General features: G+C 46.0%; 1 protein-coding gene across 50 annotated transcripts in view; it reads left to right on the top strand.

Moving 5' to 3' along the window:
- MBNL1 (muscleblind like splicing regulator 1) overlaps window positions 1-22827 on the top strand; it is a 178483-nt gene that overhangs the window by 132434 nt on the left and 23222 nt on the right. For 19 of the 50 annotated variants that reach the window (XM_083442835.1, XM_083442855.1, XM_083442818.1 and 16 more), the window contains 4 exons: window positions 3826-3918; window positions 10394-10501; window positions 15234-15434; window positions 21265-21522. In XM_083442835.1, coding sequence (XP_083298961.1) covers window positions 3826-3918; window positions 10394-10501; window positions 15234-15434; window positions 21265-21522 — 660 coding nt within the window. The remainder of the gene's footprint in view (window positions 1-3825; window positions 3919-10393; window positions 10502-15233; window positions 15435-21264; window positions 21523-22827) is intronic. The other 31 variants (XM_083442838.1, XM_083442816.1, XM_083442811.1 and 28 more) reach the window with 2 other exon arrangements.

Below are 22827 nucleotides of genomic sequence, written 5' to 3'. Positions count from 1 at the left end.
TGCAGTTGTGTGCACTCAGTATAGGTTAAATTAGGTGATAGACGCAATCGCTCACCCAGACTTCAGTGTGGTGCATCTGCAATATGGAGAGCCAGGCTAGCCAAGCTGGTCCCCTCCAGATACTACGATTGACAGCTCCCATCATCCCCAGCCAGCATGGCCAATGATCAGCGATGGTGGGAGCTGGTGTCCACAATATCTGGAGAGTTAACTGGGTGAGCTCAAAGACCTATCTTGCCCACCTGCAGCTGTGGGCCCTGCCCGCATGGTGTGATGTGTTTCTGGCACGTAGCTCCATGGGTTCATCAAAACTGAGCCCCTGAACTTCAAACAGCTGTAGCTCCAAGCAGGTTCAACCTCAGTTACTCAAGATAACCCTCCCAGTGGTTTGCACAGAGGGAACAGAGGAACTAATTTCCCACACACCTGAAATACAGCATCTTTTGAGAAGATCCTAAACCTCTATAACTCCGCCACTGATTTTTCTCGTGGTGGAATGCCGTGCTGTCTTGCTCTGCAAGCACGGGAACATGATAATAATAATAATAATAATAATAATAATAATAATAATAATAATAATAATAATTTATTTCTACCTCGCCCATCTGGCTGGGTCTCCCCAGCTACTCTGGGCGGCTTCCAACAGAAGGTTAAAAATACATTAAAACATCAGTTATTAAGAACTTCCCTAAACAGGGCTGCCTTCAGATGTCTTCTAAATGTCAGTTGTTTATTTCCTTGACATCTGATGGGAGGGTGTTCCAGAGGGCAGGCGCCACTACCGAGAAGGCCCTCTGCCTGGTTCCCTGTAACTTCGCTTCTTGCAATGAGGGAACCACCAGAAGGCCCTTGGCGCTGGATCTCAGTGTCCGGGCAGAACGATGAGGGTGGAGACGCTCCTTCAGGTATACAGGACCGAGGCCAGGATCCACATGAGAAGCTGCCTCATTCTGAGTCAGACCACTGGCCCATGTAGCTTAGTGCTGTCTACACTAACTGGCAGCGGCTGTCCAGGAGATGCCAAAAGATTGAACCTGGGACCTTCTGCATTGAAAGTAGATGATCTGACACTGAGCTGCAGCACTTCCCAGGCAGAAGAAGAGATAAAGAGTATACCTACCATCTAACAACCATATTGTACATCTTGGGCTTTGAACATCAATTAACAAGAGCAGAGGCCACAGTTGGAGGGTCAGTATTGCAATTTGCAGCCCCCATGCTTGTCAAGGGGCAACTTCTCAAGTGACAGGTTCTAATCCATAGCGCTACCTCTTCCTTTGGGAAGAGGGTATTTGGGGAGGGTGAGTCCCCAATTTCCTGTTTCATTTCAGTCCCATACGCTGATGTCAGCTCATAATCTTCTCTTTGGTTGGCTGGTGTGACTTAGAGATCGTAAGTTTTAACAGCTCCACCTTGAAAATGCTTTCAAACCCACTGAGCTTTAGGAAGCCTGCAGTGCTCTGCACATTTACCGCTGTGCACAGTGCAAATTACTTCTGAATAAACATGTATGAGATTGAGCTATCTGGCATTGGGGGGAAAAAACGGGTAGAAAATAGCTATCTGGAGCTCTCACCCACAAACCAGTTTCAGTTTAAGTACCCTCAATTTATCTGATTTGTGGGCCAAGCGATAAATGCTTCATGTTTTCCAGCACTGAATGCTCACAAACAGGCAGCAGTGCAGTCAACTTAAGAGACAATTTGAAAGCCTGGTTTTCGTCCTCTGTGTCTAATAATAATAATAATAATAATAATAATAATAATAAGTGCAGGATCAACAAATTAGCTGGGGCAGGACCAGTAAACTGAATCATGTTTTCCTTAAAATGATAATAAAGAGAACCTAACAGAAATCTGCACTGTGGCTGCAGCACAGTCTGATTGATAAAATGGACCATGTTTGGTTTTGCCAAATTTTGCCAACATGTGCACAGCCTGAAAATAGTGTCGTCTCTAAAGAGAGTGTTTAGTTAACTAAAGCTTGTAGTTAACTGGAGATCATCTCACCGTGGCGTTTCTGTAGTGAGATTCTCACACACCGCAAAATTTGAATGTACAAATGTACACCTTATGCAGAAGTAGATCTTTGGTCCACCTGGTCCAAAACGGCCCTGTTTTGACTGGCAGGCTCTCCCCAAGGTCTTGGGAAGTGGTTTCTCCTAGCCCTCCTACCCAAGAGAGGAGATGTGGGGGGGGGTTCTCACTGGGGCAGCCCAAATGTGCTCTGCCGCTCAGCCCACAAGCCCATCTCCATATTGTTTACATTGCAACCAAGAACAGGATTGAAAAGCCTCCTCAGCCCATCATATAAAGAAATATGGAAATCCGTATAGGACATGTTGTCATGTATAAAACTGCTTAATGTAGAATCACTACCAAAGTTACCCTATTGACAACCATGGCATTATTTTGAAGTTTAAAAGTATCGTTGGATACTGAGCATAGGGCTACCGCTGGGTGGATGGATGTTACCTTGCAGTATTGCAGTGGTACCTCTAGTTACAAACTTAATCTGTTCTGGAGGTCCGTTCTTAACCTGAAACCGGTCTTAACTAGAGGCGAGCTTTCGCTAATGGGGCCTCTTGCTGCCGCTGCGCTGCCAGCAGACGATTTCTGTTCTCATCCTGGGGCAAAGTTCTCAACTTGAGGTAACTCTTCCAGGTTAGCAGAGTTTGTAACCTGAAGCGTTTGTAACTCAAGGTACCACTGTAATTTTATTTCATAAAATATATATACTGCTTGGTTGCAAACAACAACACCCCAGGGTGGTTTACAAAAAAAATCCAAGCAAAACGCACAACAGTATTTAAAAACTTGGTAATGATTCCTCGTCCAAAGCTCCTGCATAACTTTGTCTTACATTTCTGCTAAAATTCTTACAGGCATAAAGCATTGATCATAGATTATTCCAGGGGTGGACAATCTGTACTCCTCCAGGTGTTCTTGGAGTCCGGCTCCCATTGTGGAGTTTTGCCACAACATTTGGGATCTACTTCCGCTGGATATCTGGAGGGTCGCAGACTGCCCTTCCCTGGATAATGCAAATTGCTGCAAAATGCATTTTTTAAAAGGGGGGGGGCAGTCCTGGGGAGCAGGCTAAGGCCACTTCCAAGCTGCTGCTGTTTTGCAAGAGCGATTCAAGAGCCTAATGGCAATTACAGTGGATTTGTGCAATTAAAGTGGATTTGGTGTTCTAGCGCTACAAACCCACTTATCAAAAAACAAACAAAAGAAACCTGCCTTTTTGAAATCAGGAAAGTGGTGAGAACCATTGCTTACTCATAACCCTCCCTGCAAACAAATCAGAGCAATTGCTCAGCAAACAGGTCATCTGGAAGTGACCCCGGAATCGCATGCAAGCTGCTTGCAAGGTGCAAGTGTGTGTAAGCAAATACACACTTTTCAGCGGCTGACGTCACTTGACTATGAAACGTCAGATCCAGGCAGTCACGAAAAAGCAACCAGGGCGCTTTTAAAGTATAGAGAAAAGATTAGCAACCTATAGAAATTGGGGCTGAGTCCAACCCTCCCACAGTTCTTTTTCTCGGTTCCCATGGTTTGTATTGACTTGCATAACTGCTAATCCAAATAAAAAGGTCTGCACAATATTTTCCTTGTCATCAGAGCATTTTAAGTAACCTTTGATTTATACCTGCGCTCAAGGAATGGTACTGTTGTTTTATTGCACAGTTATAACTTTCCCTCACTTTTTAGATCTAAAGTATCGGTCATTTATCTTTACTATTTTACCAAATATGGCTGTTGATGACTTAGTTTAATTGTTTTAATTAGTTAACTCGATACTGTTATTATTTTTTCATAGAACCATATGCCTCAGACATTCCAAAAAAGAGGGGGGGAGGGATCTCCATATTTCATCGACACTGATTCCATTTATCAATACCAAACACTAAAGGTGAGAAAATATTATGATTTTGGGTTTTCTTTCTGCTTTGTGAGGGTTTTCTTGCCGATTAGAATGTTAGTTGCTCATTCTGACGGGTTTAATGTGCGTTCCTATCGTGACAAAGAGTCAGCATTTCTAGCTAGGATGATTGATTTGTCTTAGAACAGCTCGTTGCAAAGCCAACAATAAGGGGCGTGGGGGGGTGTCACCTTTGATATAATGCTCAGAGTTGCCCAGGATCTGGTTAGAATGTGTTCCTGAAATTCAATCTATATGAAAATTGCTTAGAAAGTGCAACATGCGAAAGTTTCAAGAGACGGAATACCCCAGAATGAAGAGATTGGTTGGAAGGGCTGGGTCTGGAGAGTCAGATTGGGCCTTAGCAGATGCCAACGTGGTTGAACAGCAGAGTAAAAAACAACAACAGTACAATGCCAACCGAGAGGAGGAAATTAGACAGCACCTTGAAACACAAATGCAGAATACGGGGAAAGATAATGACAGAATCTGGGAAGCAAAGTCCTTAAAGGCCAAGCCCTGAACATTTATTTAAAATATATCAGTGGGAGAAAGGAGGTTTGGCCTTTAGGTGGCAAAAGATGCACTGAAAATGGACAGGAGGCAAAGTCTTAGATGCAGCGAGAGGCTGGTTTAAATCCCCACCCCACCCCTTTCTGCATTAACAGGGCTGTTGAGAGGGAAGCTGGCTTTCTGTTGGCAAAGTCCCTGTCTCAGCAAGGGGGTGATGTTTTAACACCAGTCTCCCTGCATCTGCGTTAGACTGCAAAGCTTCAGTCGGGACACCGCGCCCTGGCATGAAAGCAGCAAGAGGGCAGTCGGGGCCTCAGAGCCAGTCGCAGCTCCTGCGACATGTCAGCTGCTGCTTTTCACTTATGAGATTTGTTGGAGCAGAACGATTTCTATCTCAACAGAGATGAAGGGAGGGGAGGCAGCAAAAACAAAGGCTTCTCCCGGGAATCTTGAGGATTGGAGGTGGGCAGGAGGGGAGCTCCAGGTGTCCTGTGCTGGCTGGCTGGGTGTTAACCGCTGCCTCACATGCCCTGGACAGGGATGGGGGCAAGTCACCTCTCCTTCGGTGCTGCGGAGAGCACCTGGACCTGTTTTTGCAATGGCTTTGCCCCCGAGCAGGTGCCCAGATGGCTGGTATACCTCCCTCCTTTTTAGCTACAGCATATTTTATTTGGCGAGCCAGTTGTTTTTATTTATATCCCAACCTTTTCCTCCAAGGAGCTCAAGGTGGCAGACATGGTTCTCTGCCCCCTACCTCATTTCATCCCCACAACCACCCTTTGAAGCAGGTTAGGTCTAGAGGCAACACTTTGCCCAAGGTCACCCAGTCAGCTTCATGGCCAAATAGGGATTTGAACCCTGGTCTCCCGGGTCCTAGTCCGGCAGTCTAACCGCTACACCACACTGGCTCCCAAAGCAAGTGATAGGACTCTTAGCATGATGACTGCAAAGGGATGCATGGCAGCCCCCCAGCTTGGTTTCTGGGTCTTTCCATTAGGAGAATGACTGATGGCAGAATGCCAGGGGGTTGCAATGCATCCCTTCGTGGTCATCTTATGCTGTGTGTTTGTCCCTCTGCAGACATGCCTAAATCCAGGGTCCTACACAGAGTCTAGGACTTGCCGATCAGAAGGTCGGCGGTTCGAATCCCTGCGACAGGGTGAGCTCCCGTTGCTCGGTCCCTGCTCCTGCCAACGTAGCAGTTCGAAAGCACGTCAAAGTAGATAAATAGGTACCGCTCCGGCGGGAAGGTAAACGGCGTTTCCGTGTGCTGCCAGAAGCGGCTTAGTCATGCTGGCCACATGACCCAGAAGCTGTACGCCAGCTCCCTCGGCCAATAAAGAGAGATGAGCGCCGCAACCCCAGAGTTGTCCGCGACTGGACCTAATGGTCAGGGGTCCCTTTACTTTTACCTTTACCATACTTGGGGAGCACAAGCAGGTGAGCAGAGCAGGCTATTGCTGCATATGGGTGCTCTACAGCCCACAGGGTGGCTAGAGAGAGCCCTGTTCTCCCTCCTTGCCTTCTCCATGCAAATAGGAACCGTGGTCCTCCTCCCTGCACCTCCTTTCTGCCTAATCGCTTTCCCTCTCCCCTCCGGGCCTCACTGCCACCCAGAGGGAAAGGGAATATAGGATCCTGTTTTGTACCAAGTCAGAGACCATTAGTTCCCCTAGCTCGTCTACACTGACTGGCATCAGCTCTCCCAGATTTCATCCTTTCCCATGCTGCGGATTGAACCTGGGACCACTGAGCTCTACAGCCAGCTGCAGTGGCTGCTGCTCCTTCCCTTTGCCAGAGAAGGAGAGAGGAGTGGGTGGGCAAGAGGCACAGAAACAAAGTCAGGGAGCCCACCAGACGGGCGGCAATGCCAGCCTTGACAATGAGGCGCAAAGCAGGGCAGAACACCGTGCTGAGGCGTGATTCTCCTCGCCGTCGGCAGGTCTGGGTGAGTGGCAAAAGCGACGTGGAGCAGGGGCAGCGAAGCGTCTCCTAACATCTTAAGTCATGTGCCGAGACAGTTTGTGCCATATATATATATAGCCCGAGGAATGCATCAATTATTTATGTGGTACATCCTTCTCTCCTCGTTCCAAAAGCTTAGCATTTCCTTCGGAAGGTCGCTTGCCTCTACGGTCAGAGCCGTTGTCCGTGTGTAAAGGTTACACGTTAGGAACTCGTGAATCCCCCCATCTCCTTTCAGTTTCATTTTTAAAGCAAGCCTCATGTTTTCAAGGTTGCAAAAAAAGAAAGTTGATTTATTTCCAGCTTCTTTGCTTCATTTATGAATTGCAGCATCCCAAAGCGATTTAACAGTGAAAACCCTTTCCTTACTTTTCTCATCTGTGGGTGGCTGCAAGTTTAAGTACAAGGGCACAGAAGAAATGCAGGAGGTCCACCATGTACAGCTTGGTATCTGACTCACGACTGAAAATAATATGCAAATCATGTTGGCTGCATGCAATTAAAATCTGCTTAATTTGCATTTTGCTCCTGATGTATTTCCAGCGAGGCTCTCGGTGCCACAGCAGTTTGATTTTATTACTGTGCAGATGTAGGAGAGATTTCATAATCCAGACCCTGTTATCTGCAGCCTCTTACGGTGCGCCCAGATACAATACAAACAGCACCCCTGGATCTCCCATTGTTTGTGCTTGACTTCATGCAGTAAATAATATTTTTATCTATTCAAGGGCTGCTTAGAAAGTACAGACGGGTGTACGATTGTTTTTCATAAGATACCTACGTTTCTTTTTGCCGTTCTGCCCTTCCTCCTTGATGATTCTGAAAAGTAATTATTGTTTTTGTCAAGGCTTTTCGTCCACCTCCCCTTTTCCACAAAAGGAATCAAATTGTTTTTGGCGCTGCATTGGGGGATGTGGGTGCAGTTGTGTGACTGCATTGTCTATAAAGGAAGTCGAACCTCAGACCACAGTTCCAGGAGAAAGAGGCATCAGCGCTTAGAAGCACATACAGCCCCACACCTCACTAGAAACTAGAAAAGAAATTCAGCAAGGCACGCCTTCCTTCCGCTCCAGGCTGCTTAGATGTCTCTGCAAAGTGTCTGTTTTCTATATTGCACTCTTGAGCTGCTTCTCTTGTTTGCTTTTTTGCCTTGCTTGCTGTCTCTGGAAGCATTTCCTGCCTCTTGGGTTTCTGACATTTGTAATAATCATGAAAGAGATACTCGGCCAATATGGAGTCTGGCTCTCTAACCCCACCTCCTTAGTCGCAGGTTTAGAGAGGCCAGTTACTTGGACCAAACAAAGGGGTCGGGATGTTATTCTGAGAGATGTTATTCTGAGAGATACTTGCCTGTCCAGTGGCAGGCTCCACATTTTGATTTCGGATTATTCCAGCAAAAAGGGAAACAAATAGAAGAGCTACAAGACCCGTTCCCTAAAAAAAAAATACCCATATCCATCCCCCACGAAGGTAAGAGGGTCATGTTAACTATCTAGCTGTGCCTTTTAAGTAGCTGGGTTTTTATGCAGGTGGCCAGCCTAGGGGGCTTTAACCCTTTGCCTCTGTTACAGCCTGATCAAGGTCACGTTCAAAGCATTTTTTATAGTGGAGGATGGAGCTCATTGGCTCTGGCTCCACCTACTGTTGGCCTCCTACCTTGCACCCTTACAGTTTCAAGAGACACCGCTCACTGCTGATTCTGACTTCAAAAGCACTTAGCATAATAATAATAATAATAATAATAATAATAATAATAATAATAATAAATTTATTTATACCTCCCCCATCTGGCTGGGTTTCCCCAGCCACTCTGGGCGGCTCCCAACTGAATATTAGAAACATAATACAGTATTAAACATTAGAAACTTCCCTAAACAGGGCTGCCTTCAGATGTCTTTTAAAAGCAAGTGGGCTTTAGTTGGGTCACCTGTAGTCTGCCTGACCCCTACTTGGGTCATTTCTCTAGGGTCCATGCATCTAACATTCTGCCATTCCCCACTTTGATTTAAGATAAAGAACTCATGATCACAGTGCATACGGAGAGTCCTCCTTTGAAAGCACTCCCACATGCAAACTTTCCTCCACATGGAAAGACAGCCCCATCAATGAAAGTTTCTTCTAGACTTTGCAGTCATGTAAGCTTTCTACATGGAAGGAAATATTGAGGTTGAGGTGCCTTCAAATTAGTGCTCCAACCTTGTGCATTCAAGATGGTACAGAGTATTGCATGAGTTTCTTTCTTTAGCATTTATTTATGTATTAAGGACTTGGTTCCTGCTCATTTGAGTTAGCTCTGGGTTACTCTCAGCTTTCTAAGGTGGCAGCCAATGAATCTGAGATCGGCTGGAGTGTAAAGTGAGAAGGACCACACCTTTGCGCCCTAAAGTCCAGCAGCACTGAAGATAGCTTTAGAAAGTTGAAAAGGTCATGTTCTCAACCTGAATCACGTAGGCTGCGATGCGTTCCAACATGACTCATTGTGGAATGGGTGGGGCTGTTCTTTCCTACTATAATAAAATCCATGGGCTCTAAGAGTTTTTCACCTCCTGCAAAACAACTCAAAGAGTATATCCTTACTACGAGGAGCAGCTGCAATAGCAATGGTGCTTATAGTCTTCGTACTAAGCTAAAATGCCACATAGTAGCACATGGAGCACTGATTGTTTGCATGCATTGAGCGCAAAGCTACATGAAACACATGCAAGAATTTAAAGTGCATATCCTTTAACTAGCAGGGACGCAGGTGGCGCTGTGGGTAAAACCTCAGGGCCTAGGACTTGCTGATCACATGGTCGGCGGTTCGAATCCCCACGGCGGGGTGAGCTCCTGTCTTTCGGTCCCAGCTCCTGCCCACCTAGCAGTTCGAAAGCACCCCTAAGTGCAAGTAGATAAATAGGGACCGCTTACTGGCGGGAAGGTAAACGGCGTTTCCGTGTGCTGCGCTGGCTCGCCAGATGCAGCTTTGTCACGCTGGCCACGTGACCCGGAAGTGTCTCCGGACAGCGCTGGCCCCCGGCCTATAGAGTGAGATGAGCGCACAACCCTAGAGTCAGACACGACTGGCCCGTACGGGCAGGGGTACCTTTACCTTTACCTTATCCTTTAACTATCAGTTGGGCAGATGGCAAACAGTTCTGGGGCTATCACATGCAGAGGAAAAGATACGATGTAGACATCCACTGCCCTGGTCCTCCCACCTAATTTCTGGAACTGGGATTAGCCCCAGGAAGCAAGCACCCATTGGTTGGTTTCTTTCCTGAGCCTTGTAGCATCTTGAATAATAATAATAATAATAATAATAATAATAATAATAATAATAGTATATTTTTAGACCCCGCCCAGCCAGATGGGCGTCTTCCAACAGTATATTAAAATACAATAGTCTATTAAATATTAAAAGCTTCCCTAAACAGGGTGAATGCCCCTCGCATGCTTTGGACCCAATACTGCTTCCCCCCAGCTAAGATTTAAAGAATTAAAAAGCATGCACATTAAATGTTGATGATGGTGCATGTGGTTTGACCCTGAATTGATTTTTATAAGATCTTGGTAGATAATAAGGCAGATCGAACGGATAAGTTCAAAGTTCAGGTGCACATGGAGATGAAACTTTGGGAAAGAAAGCCGATCAATAAGGGCCACATATTCTCATATTAAAATATTTCTGCACATCAGGAACAGCTTACCCAGTGGGATAGAGCCACAACACCAGCTTCCTAGCAGCCATTTCCCTGCCACTTAACTGAGAGGGAAGAGGTGGCAATGAGCTCTGAAAAGACCTAGCTTGCAAACATATTGATTCAAATAGGCACCAGCTACTTAGTTTACAAGGCCAGGGTGTGTTCCTTACATCACCACCCCACTCCCCCCCAAAAAACAACAACAATTTTTTAAAATCTCCCAGTTTTGCTATAAACCCTTAGAGGAAATCTTCCTTTGTTTACGTGAGTTATCACAATTGTCCATTTTTCTACTTCCTGTACTTTAGAGAGCCCTAGACCAATGGTCTTCAGCTGATGGGTCGGGGCCCACTACCGGGTCGCAGACTGATCTAAGATGGTTCGCAACAGCAGCACTACCACAATACAAATATATGGTAACAAATTAAAAAGTGTCCCCAAATGTATGTTTCGGTTACAGGTGTGTCCCAGATCTGGGAACAGAAGTCACTATTACCCTAGGGGTTTGTGTGCAGTTTGTTATCCTGGGATAGTGTTCAAGATTGGGCTGACTATCCTGCCGGATGAATGTCTCCATTTCACCAGGTCTTTAGACGACAGGAATTTGCAGCTTGCAAGTTTAGAGACTGTTCCCTTACCCTAACTCTCATACTGTGATGACTCCTAGACCTGCTGCTTTGTTTACTATGGATCCAAGGGCGGGCGGGGGATGTCTTATAAGGCTGCAGTCCTATACACACCTGGGAATAAGACCCATTGAACTCTATGGAGATTACTTCTGAGCATGCATGTATAGTAGAGTTAGAGAACCTCAGGGGCCAAATGTGACCCTCCAAGCTGGTCCTTGGGACTCTTCCCAGGTCACACACCCTTCCCAGTTGCACCACTGGCTGGCCCTGCCTTGTACCCCCACCCCCTTGACTGTTCCCCCCTGACTGGAATGTGTCCTTGGAACTTCTTGCTTCTCTGAATGGAGGGTACAAAGGGATGTGTTGAAGCTACCCTACTGTCCAAAGGTAAACTTTCCATTGATCGCTCAACCCACTTACGCCTCCATCCCATCCAACACCCAGAAGGTTGCCCAGAAAGGAATGAAGCCCCCAGACTGAAAAGGGTCCCCCACCCCTGAGCTATAGCATTGCACTGACTGCTACCAGCGACCACTGCTGGGCTGAGTTGGGGAATTCTCCCGCAGTGCCCAACTCGCAGGTGTGTGCTTCCAACCCGAGAATCCTGGGCAAAGAATATTGGGAATGGTGGCTTAAGTAAAGAAGCATAAAACATGTACACTGCTCTGGACCCAGGAAGAGAATGTTTAGGCACTGTGTCTCCTCCACCAGCACATCTCTTTTAGAAAGGGAGGACTTTCTGGTTGTGCTACAACCAAGACATCGATTTTTAAAATAAAATAAAATATCCTTTATACTGGAGCAGCCTCCATGCAAAATGAAGCAAGATGACATTGCATTATCACCAGGGAGTCAAGGACATGAATTTTAACTAGCAATTTGGCCACTAAGCACACAGTGACTCAGCAGTCATTGGAACCGGAATGAATGAGTTCCTATTTCTTCTCTGCGTTTCTTGCAGCACGCTAACTTTCTTGATCGTGCCCTATCCATCTGACTGTGTACCGTAGGGAAATGTTGTTTAGATTATTATTAAATATTCCTCAGTGCAGAGAAAGAGAAGTGATGTCAATATGGGCAGTAAGTGTTTTCTTTCATATGCTGCATTACTGGAAATGCTGGCTTTTCAGCTTATGCAAACAACTTGAATTCCCCTTTTTGTTCACACACACACCATCAAACTGAGTTCATTTTTAGGGTCTAATTTTTTACAGTGCTATGCTGTGCTAGTGCAAGTCTTTCTTTCTTGGATGTGATGGTATGGGCAGCCAAACTTTAGAAAACCTAAGATTCTGGTGCTACAGCCCAATGAACAAGCACCAGTGCTTCCCAGTTTCTCACTGGGAAGATTTGCAAAAGCTTTGGCTGGAAATAGAGAAGGCATGTTTTGATAACTCAACTGGTTCCTGGTTTTGCAAGGTGTTTGCTTCCCTTCATCTGTCGGCCCAGGCTAGTCAGGCTGTTGATATGCTGTCCTGGGCCATTGGAAACTTCCATTTTTACCTGCAAGTCCTGCTTGAACTTTTTTTATTTGGTTACTAAACCTTAAATCAAACGCTTCCAAATCTCACTTTGCCTTTTAGTCCATTGAAGCTTCACTGACAGCCAGAGGTGAAGGGCTGGGGAGAGTCAGCGTAGCTGTCAAGGAATGCTTCTTTGTTTATTCTTGAGCAGGGGCTTTTGGTGGATGCTAAGGATGTAGCCAAGTCTAGGAGCATGTTTCTTCTTCCTCCTCCTCCTCCTCTAAGGCTTATTCAGCGGACTACACATTGTGGTTGGGCTTGGGTAGCCAACGGTATTTTCTACATGTGTCCCTCAGCCTTATTGCATGCACCCAGCCCCTGGCTTCTCCCATTACTTCCCACACCTTTTGTCTGCCCTGCAGGGAGAGTGGTAGGTACACAGGCAGGTACACATGGGAGGACAGAGGCCAAATCACAGACAGTGGCGCCCACTCGGTCCATTAATAGGAAGCCAGGGAGTGTGGCAGAAATAGCGACAGCAGCAGAGGCTGGTTTAGGTAGCCTAGATAGCTGGCTTACAATAGAGGAAAAACCAGTAGGGGTTTTTCCCCCTACTCCCTTTAAGAGCAAAATACTGCAACTTAAAGTGTTTTGGGTGCTGCTTCCCAAATTTAAATTTGTGGGCGTCCTATCAATAGCAGTAATCGTAGCTGTTGATTCTTGAATGCATTGCCTGTGACCCAGTGAGCTAGCATTTTAGCTGATCAGCCTATTCCTTGCCCTTAAGGCACCTCTTAAAATTTCCCAGTGCTGGTTGCCGTTCCTCCTGCGCTCCCTGGATGTGGCGATGTGAACAGTGCTCGTATAACATTCCACTGATGGGAGTAGGAAGAACCTGAGGCAGCGAGGCTCTTGTATCTCATAGGGAAAATAATGTTTAACATTAAGAAGACATGCTGGATCAGGGGGCGGGAGGTTTGTCACGGAACAGCGGCTTTGTTCACATTCCACCTCTTCATTTATCCCAGGAAGAGAAAACCTGCAGCCCTACAAATGGTGTTGCGCTTGAAGCTGCCATCAACCCTAGCCATTGGCTCTGCTGGCAGGGACTGATGGGTGTTGAGCTGGCCTGCCCATTCCTCACTTAGCCTTTGATCACACCATTGCTTTGTCACCCTTCGCATTAAGCTCCCTCCTCCATACCTGTCCCACGTACTTCTCCTAAGCCTCGGTCTGATTATTATCAAGCACTAGAAAACGATACACTTTTGATGGATGGGAATAGTTCCTTTTCAGCCCTAAACTGTGGGCCGTATCGATTACCTGAGAAGATGGCATATTCAGGAAGGAACTACTTGAGAGCATGATGTTAAGGGGCCACAGCAAAGGATGAAGCACATGCATGTAGAAGGTCTCAGGTTCAATTTGCAGCGTCTCCAATTAGTAACTAGCAGAGCTGGGAAAGATCTCGCTCCCTCTCTGCCTTTGAGAGCTATTGCCAGTCAGAATAGACAGTAATGACCCAGACCAGTAGTGGAAACATCTAGCCTGTGGACCTAATTAAACACACATGGCTCTCCTTGGCCCCACAAGGCCATTTTCTAATTTTTTATAAATGCCCACATGTCCCACTCCTGTCGTAGATTTGATATCTCTATATGAAACTGCTGGGAGGTGGTATTTGGAGTGTGGTGCCTTCAAGATGCAGATGACATGTGAATCAGGAGGGAGTGTTCAGGTGCTGGACCAGTATCTGGAAAGAGTGACGGGCTGGATGGAGGCCAAGAAACTCAGTCTGAATTCTGCTAAAATGGAGGTCCTGTGGTTAGGCACTTCCTGGGTCCAGGAGTTGAGGAAACAGCCTGTTCTGAATGGTATAGCATTTTCCCTGAAGGAGCGAGCGTGTTGCACGTGAATACTCGTTTCTAAGCTGCTCCCTGGAGGAGAGGAGGGATTGTGCCCTGCTCTTGTTTGTCAGCTATACATGCCCCCCCCCCCCCCGATGTAACCCATATCCTGAGATACGGTTGTCCCACATTGCCAGCATTTAGGCGTCAACTTAAAATGTTAGCTGCTCGTTTTAACAGATAAGGTTTTTGTTGCCTGCCCTTTTGGCGCTGAAAAGGTTATTGTTCCGTTGATAATTTTTTAATTACTTTTATGATAATTGTGTTTAAATATCATTGCTTTGGGCTCCAGCAGGGGGACGAGGGGTGCATTAGTAGAGTAATAAATAAATTACAGTATGGGACAAGGCCTTGTCTGCACTGCAACTTCCTTCGCAGCTTTTTTTTTTTGTCCTAGGGATCTTAGTGGGGGGTAGGAACCCCTTTAAAAAGCAGGAGTGGGCGGGCTGTGATGTGATATGTTGCCACTGTGAGTATTCCTGTACCACTCACGTTGTATGCCATTGTTCCCATCACCACCAGAACTCCACTGGGAAGCGTGTGTGCCCAGGCGGGTGCCATTAAGTGGTGAGCAGCAAGAGAATGTGGCCTTGCGGCAGTGCTCATTCCATTTCCGGCTTCTTCCCGACTTTACCAAAGTCATGGCTAAAAACAGTGGCTTAAAAGACCAGACCCAATTCCAGTGCCTCCGGTCAGGGCAGTGCAAGTTTCTCCAACGCAGCATCTGTGTCATGGTCGCTGGCACTCAGCGAGTTGCGACTATCCTGCACTCGCCTCCCATCACTTCAACTCACCGGAGGCTGCAGGTCTATTGGCCATGGACTGGTTTGTCCTTTGTCCACCACCCAAAATAGCCGAAGAGCCAGCCAGAATGGAGGCAGTGTCTCTGTAGGGGAAGGGGAGATTCAGCAAAAATAGACTCTGCATACTTCCATGAGTGGGATCAACACTGGATCGAAAGTTGTCCCTGAGCAGAAGCAGCCTTTCTCTTCATAGCTGCTGGGTCCAAGCCAATGTGTGCAAGTCCCTCTGAATATAATGATAAAGAGTGCAGGCTCGCTGTCTCAAATATGGCTTTGTATGTATAGTGTTATTGATGTGATGGTCTGACTAATATTTACTTCTTTTTTCTCTCCCCCCCCCCTCCAGCCAATGTTTTCAGTTGCACCAAGCTTAGCCACCAATGCTTCAACAGCCTTTAACCCCTACTTGGGGCCTGTCTCTCCTGGTTTGGTCCCAGCAGAGATCCTGCCGTCAGGGCCAATGCTGGTTGCGGGGAATCCTGGCATGCCAGTTCCTGCTGCTGCTGCAGCAGCCGCACAAAAGCTAATGAGGACAGACAGACTGGAGGTAGGAAATGACACCTTACGATTTCCCTTTGCAAAGCTTCCGACCACCCAGATCGGCATTGTTTAGTCTTGCAGTGGTAACACCCCATAAACGCCTTGCATGAGAAAGGCGTCGTTCTGTGACCCTGGGGAACATCCTTTGCAAAGACGGTGATGTAATAATGTAGCCCTGTGTCTGCATAACTTGGGGAATTGCAAATGATATTATGAGCTTGTTTTGCAGACTGCTGCTGTTCAGTTTCGCTGGTGGGTTTGGGGAAGTACTTTTGCAGGAGAAGACACCAACTACCCCTTCTTATTGACAAAATAAGTAATGCTTTTTCAAACAATGATTATCCAGAATTGAAAATCTAGCACTTTTGGAGAGAGAGGTTGTTACCAAGCTCTCCAAACGTTTTAGGGTGCAAATCGCTTTATACTCCTTCCCTCACACATTTTCACCACGCCACTGTTGTTGACCCTCAGTACCCCATCTGTAAAATGGGAATATTTGTCAGGAGTTCATGGCTGACAAGGGTGGAATATAATCCCTCCCTAAGTCCCATACACTGCAGCCTAGAGCACTCTAGAGGAAGTAAAACTTTCTGAGCATCAATAGTATTACCATCATACCAGGATGGCAGCACATTTCCCACAGACTTTCTTATTTCCATTCTACGCCTGTTGCCAGAATCTTGTCTGAGGTCTCATATTTTTTATTTATCAGGTTTTGCTACATCCCTAACAAATGTTGTTCTGCTATAGCAGATACTCTCCTTTGCCCTCAACAATTCCTTATCTGAGGGAGTCTGACAGGAGTTTTCAGCATCTTCTGACATCAGTGGCGACGTGGGCCCTCAGCCAGCCTTGTGCTGCAGCTTGGTACTGCGCTAAAAAACTGAGTTACAAATGAAGCCTTCTTCGTGCTAGTCTAGGCACTATCTGAATTGTCCTTAAATGGATGCAGGCATAATGCTTAATCATGGTTAGTGCTAACCATGGTCTGCTGGCTTAATTTATCCCAGTGAAATCATCCTTTACATAGCAAACAAAATCAGAATGCAGCAAAAAAATCACAGTTTAGCTTTCTGAGTTATAAACCCTGCCCCATGGTGGATATTATTCACTGTCATATTGCAAACAGGGTTTGCAAACTGGCTTAAACCATGGTTTTGTCGGTGGAGGTGAAAGGTTACACTCCTCCCTAGGCAGTGCAAATCACGGTTTTTCGAAACCACTTCAAACCATGGTTTCAGATCCTGGTTTGTAGCTGCACAAGCAGTCGACATCCACATTTTATGTAGCCCCCGGTGTTTGCTGAAGTGCCCCATTCTCCCATCTCACATCAGACTTCCCATTTGTTTCTCCTTTTCCTCCTGGCTTCTAAAAGTTGATTCTTACATAGTGTCAGGGAACTGCCATCAGTGTCCGAGGGAGAGAGCAAGCTCTGAAGGGATCCCAGAGAGCGTCCCGGGAGTGGGAGGGGCAGCCCATCTTCTGGGGGAGAGAATCAGCGTAGCTCCAGTGGAGAAGGGGGGGAGATGGGGGAATTGGCGAGGCGATCCCATGACTCCTTGCCGGGGACCAGCGGGGAGAGAAGGGGTCCTCCGCTGCCCACGCCCTCCTTGCGCAGAAGGCTTCCGCGCAGGGAGAGTAGGCGGAGACTGGGCGTCAAAGAACTTCTTTGCTGGATGAAGTTTAAGAAACGCCCACTGACGGATTCTGCCAGCGATTGAGACGGTCATGGGCGAGTGGCTGCCCGGACAGGAAAGGTTCACTCAGGCAGCCCAGCCAGACGTTGGGACAAGCTAACGCACGAGCAACCCCTAGAACCATTACACATAGCAAGAAAAAATTGTACAACGTACATTTTTAAAAAAAGCCAGAGGGAGAAAACTGATTTTGCTAAAAGTTGCTTGCATGAAGGAACTTTCAATTTCTTGAAAATTCCCATAAGGAAAATCTCTAAAGTAGCACCTTATTACTTGTGAATTGTGAGGAGAAATTGGCTAGTTGCATGGGGAAATGGGACGTCTGGGTCTTTATCTGTAATCTGTGCTATTTCAGCTATAAAGTCTCCCTGTGCTCTGGGGTAAGATCATTACCTTCTGCTTGCTGCCAAAAGTGGGTAGGAAAGGAGGCTGTCAGAATCACTTTTTAACATACATAAAAAATAATAACACTGTGGATGTAGGGAACAGCCTTATCCCCCGTCAGACTCTTTGTCTGTCTAGCCTAGTATGGTCTGTTCTGGATCGCAGCAATTGTCCTCTGTCTCAGGTGGAGGTCTTTTAGATGGTGATGTCAGAGATTGTTCTGCACTCAAGGCATGTGCTCGCATCACTGAACTCCCCTGTGAAATTTTGCACAGCCTTTTTATACTATTTGGAGGCTGGGCGTGGGGCGGAACCCAAGATGCAGAAAAAAAGACCTGATTTACATGGCACATACAGGTTTTAAAATACACAGAAAGGGACAAAAAAATAATAATACCACTGGTCTGGAAAGAGATAACAGAGGATGGAGTCGGTACCACCTTTGATGCCCTAAGATGCTTCTTAACACCACAACTTTAATAGGCTGCTGTTTTACCTTGCAAGTAAAATCCATCAACAGTCTTTCCCCTCACGAAAAAGTGGCAAATGCCATTCTTGTAAGGTGACGTCATTTCAGACATTCAGTTTTGAACCAGGTCAGTCCAGTTAATTTCCATTTGTGCATATATATCTCCCCTTCCCACACCAGCCCTTGCTTAAAAATAATAATAATTAATTAATTGACTCGCTGTTGGAGAGCTGCGCTGATTGGGTACTAGGAGAGCTGAAAGTACGAGCCAGGCCTGTGGAGGGACAGGTGCATTGATCAGACTTTGGAGGAAAGAGCTGCAACGAAAGAGAAACGGATAGGGGTGGTTTTCTTTTCTTTTTCCGAGGCCAATTAGGCGATTTTCGATCTGCTGCTGTTTGTTTTGCCGGAGTTCAGAGAGCCTTTTTTTCTCTCCAGAGCGGGGCTCCTGTTCTGCTGTGTGTTAAGTGGCGAAGTGGGACTCTGCTGGCTCCGCTGTCATTTTTGCAGCTCCCAAAGACAAAACTGCTGTCAGCCAACCAGCTAAGTGAGGGTTTTTTTGTCCTTCTAGGGCAAAACGTCTTTGCAGCATCTTTGGAAGTTTGCTGCCGCTGTTTTTAGCCAGCCCGTTCCAGCCGTTCAATACTGTTGTTTTGGTTATGAATCAGCGCTGTCTGTTCAACAGTCATAAAACTCTTTCCCCACTATAAATAGGCAGCAGCTCTTATTTTTGGATCCGATTGCCCCCTCAGCACCCCCACCCCTTCCCAGACACATTAACGCTGGGCAGTCTTTGCCCAGTCCACCTTCACAACAGCCCTGTAAGGTATCTCATTATTGTTCCCATTTCACAGGCGTGAACTGAGTCACGGAATCACAGAGTCTACAGACCTGTTCTGTTGTTCATAACCTGTGGGTAGCATATGTGCAGAGGAGCTTCCCTGGCTGGTCCCACTCTCTAGATACCGACACACGTCCACACACTCGGAAGTCATGTGATGTAAAAGCTTTGCTGAAGCTAAGTAGGTCAGGGCCTGGATAGGAAGCCACCTGAGAACTCCACATATACCGCCTTGAGAGTCGTGCAGGCAAAGCAGGGTATGCATTAAATAAAAAGCAGCATTGGTAAATCCCTTCTATAGCAGTCGAGTGTGACTACCTTGGAAGCATTTCAAGTATAATTATCCTGCTGAATCACAATGTCTATAGAATTTAGGTGACTCAGACCTGCCTCCTTCCCTACAGACTCTCGCAGGTGTTAAGATCAGCGGAGGGGCTCCTCTTAGTAGTTTCTTTACCCTCACAAGCTACAGTGCAAGAGGGGAGGGGGCATTCTCAGTGGCAGCCCCAAGATTGGAGAACTCCTCAACTCCCCTTCATTTATACAGCTTCCAACGATTGCCAAAGAAGAAGAGTTTGGATTTGATATCCCGCTTTATCACTCCCCTTCAGGAGTCTCAAAGCGGCTAACATTCTCCTTTCCCTTCCTCCCCACAACAAACACTCTGTGGGGTGAGTGAGGCTGAGAGACTTCAGAGAAGTGTGACTGGCCCAAGGTCACCCAGCAGCTGCATGTGGAGGAGTGGAGACGCGAACCCGGTTCACCAGATTACGAGTCTACCGCTCCTAACCACTATACCACACTGGCTTTACCATGGCTTTATAAACTATAAACTTTAGAACCCACCTCTCATTGTTTTAAACCATTTTAAATATTATGTTTTCATGTGGTAACTCATCCTGACGCCTTAGGGTGAAGGGCTAATAATAATAGTAATAACAATAATAGCAACAACAACTTAACAACAACCCAAACCTTCCCAACTGGGAAGTCATTTGGATTCTGCAAACCACCCCCCCCCCAAAAAAAAACCCACCCTAAGAAATATATCTGATCTTATTGAAGCTTTTCTGGCTTCCCTCAGAAGTCCCCGAATGCACCACCTGAGGAGAAGCCTCCAAAAATTTCATGGTGTGAAATTCAGAAGGAACCAAGAGATGCGAAGAACTTCCCTGGTCTTCTCAAATTCTTTTGGCTCCCCCTGAATTTCCTCAGATGTTTCGTGTGAAGAGAAACCCCTTTCACTTTGGCACTAAAAGAGATGGGCATCGGCCATGCTCGCTTTTGTCCTAGGCCCAGAAGTGTGGGGGGGGGGGATGCAGGAGTTCTAGCAGGTAAGGTGTGAGGCCCTCAATCTGACCTAGCAAGGACATCGCTCTCATGGACCAGGATAATGAGAGGGCAGGGCACGGTGGCGAGGTTTGGACCCACCAGCCGGGCTACTTATCACTTGATACCATTTGAAGTTAAATGATGACATGCTCCTGCCTGTCTGCTATTTGCCTTGCGGCCAGCCATTGCTCTTTTTGCTTTTAAAATGAAAAGGCTCGAGGTGGGAAAACACACTTTTTAAAGATGTTGTTGCCCCTTGCTGCTTGACTTTCATCTAGAACGAATTCACAATTCACAGGTTTTTATTTTTTAAAAAAAGTCCCTGAGGTAATTGGAAAAAGGTTTCAGGTGTTCACATTGCCTTATGTCCTTCTCTCTTAATATTAAGCCTTTCTGCATGCATGAGTACAGCCTTAGTGAAAGAAAGCAGCAGCAAAGTGATGTGAGAAACTATAAAAACAGAACACAGTTTGACAGGGAAGGAGGGAACATAGACACTGAAAAAGCATTTCGTGTGTCTGCGCCCCCTCGTGTGGTAAAATCGTGGAATAGCAGAGTTAATATATTTTGCTCATGTGTGCTGACAAAGCTTTAGGTGGAACAAAAAAAAAAATAAATGCGTGGAAAGGTCATGCACCTCCAAGCTAGAACTAAACGCAATTGGCTGAATTAGAAATTGTTAATTCTGCTTTTGCATTTAGGAAGGTTATAATAAGGCAAAGCAGATTGCTAGATTGCAACTAAAGAATCTCACTCAAAAGAAACTGAAGTTTTAATAGCTGCATAATGGCAGCAGTCGGGGGAATCGTTTTGCAGCATAGAATTGTAGAGTCGGAAGGGAACCCTGAGGGTCATCTAGTCCAACCCCCTGCAATGCAGGAATCTCAGCTAAAGCATCCATGACAGATGGCCATCCAGCCTCAGAAATACTTGGTTTTTTCTGCTCGAACAATATGAGGACTTAAAACGCATAGGATTCAGTTGCTTTTAAAACAGCAATGTACAATTGCCGGGGTGCAGCTGACGTTTCCTTGCAAAGTGATCTAGGTCACTTTCCCCAGATCAGCTTTTGTTTGTTGGAGTAACTCGGTTTTGCTTTCGAATCCCGCCACAGGTATGCCGAGAGTACCAGCGTGGCAATTGTAACCGAGGAGAAAACGATTGCCGGTTCGCTCACCCTGCCGACAGTGCAATGATTGATACCAATGACAACACCGTTACCGTCTGCATGGATTACATCAAAGGGAGATGCTCAAGGGAAAAGTGCAAATATTTCCACCCTCCTGCACACCTGCAAGCTAAGATAAAAGCTGCCCAGTACCAGGTCAACCAAGCAGCAGCTGCTCAGGCAGCAGCTACTGCAGCAGCCATGGTGAGTCCAAAGAAAGAAATGATTGCAAAAGCAGTAACCTTGTCAGCTGCAGGACAGTATTAATGTATTAACTCTCCTTGCTGAAGATATTATTGTTCAGGTATCCCATTCCTTACGTATTCCAGTAAGCTTCCAAGCATGTGATGCCACTTCTGCTCTTAAGTAGTTTCAGGTTCTCCTTCAAAAAGGAAAAAAAAGGAAATTATCATAAGAGTTTTTCCCGTGTGTACGTGGCTTGTGTATATGTATGTACCCAAATGTACATAACATTAGCCATGTGCCTGTGAATATACCGAGAGACAGGCATTTAGCGTGGTGGTAATGCACATCCGTTTATACCTGCCCATCCATAGCTTTTGATATGCATGTATATGCTTGTCAGGATCAGTCCATATCAGCAGTTTTTCTGCAGCATTTCAGACGTAAGAATTGCACAAGCAGTTGGTGCATTCCTCATCAGATCTCACGATCTGCCATTTCCTTTTGCTTCATTTCCTGTGCTATGTTCAACAGATAATATGCCTTTATAAAGAGGGACATATATTTTTTTTGCCTCACTTCCTGCACAATATGCCCCCTCCCTCCTCCTCCTCCTCCTTCTCCATCTTCTTCATTGGAGTTTTTATTTCTGTTTCCTTGATGACAAATCTGCACGACCCTCCCTGTGCATCTTATTTGCCTTGTAAATGCTGTCTGCTAATTCCTTCCAGAATATAACGGGTCATAACTGGCTAGTTCATGATTCCAGAACACAACTATTTCACAAAACCAAGGTCCCTCTCCAACTTTTTTTGCTGGGTGGGGGGAACAATCTTATTAGGAGCTGTTGTGGGTCCTCTGTTGCAGGGGCACAAATGCAACATTTCACATGAAGAACGAACCCTCACAAAGCCTGAGTTTCAGATGGGTAACTCACAAATAATAGTCTTGGTAGCAGAGAAGTAACAACCAGAGTTCTGCTCATTTGGACGCACCCTGAGAAATATATATGCATATTCCAATTATTGCTTGTCTAAAACGTACACATCACTGAATAGATATGCATTAAATATTTCAGGTTTGGGCCTTCTTTCTGTGTATGAGGTTTCACAGTAACTTTAAAATATATGATTTAATTGGCGAGGGGGCGGCAATAGGATCTGGAACTACTTAGGAGCAGGCACACCCAACAGCAAGACTGTTAACGTGAATTGAGGGGCCTGAAATCATTTTTTTATTATTATTATTACTGTGTTTCTCTTAAACATAACTATGGTGTAACGAATAATTGCACAACTGGGAAGTTAACCATGACATGGAGTAGCT

Source organism: Podarcis tiliguerta (genome assembly GCF_965153285.1).
Source record: "Podarcis tiliguerta genome assembly, chromosome: 5".
Classification (NCBI taxonomy): domain Eukaryota; kingdom Metazoa; phylum Chordata; class Lepidosauria; order Squamata; family Lacertidae; genus Podarcis; species Podarcis tiliguerta.
The sequence above is the reverse complement of the archived record's forward strand: the minus strand, read 5'-3'. Positions and strand labels throughout refer to the sequence as shown.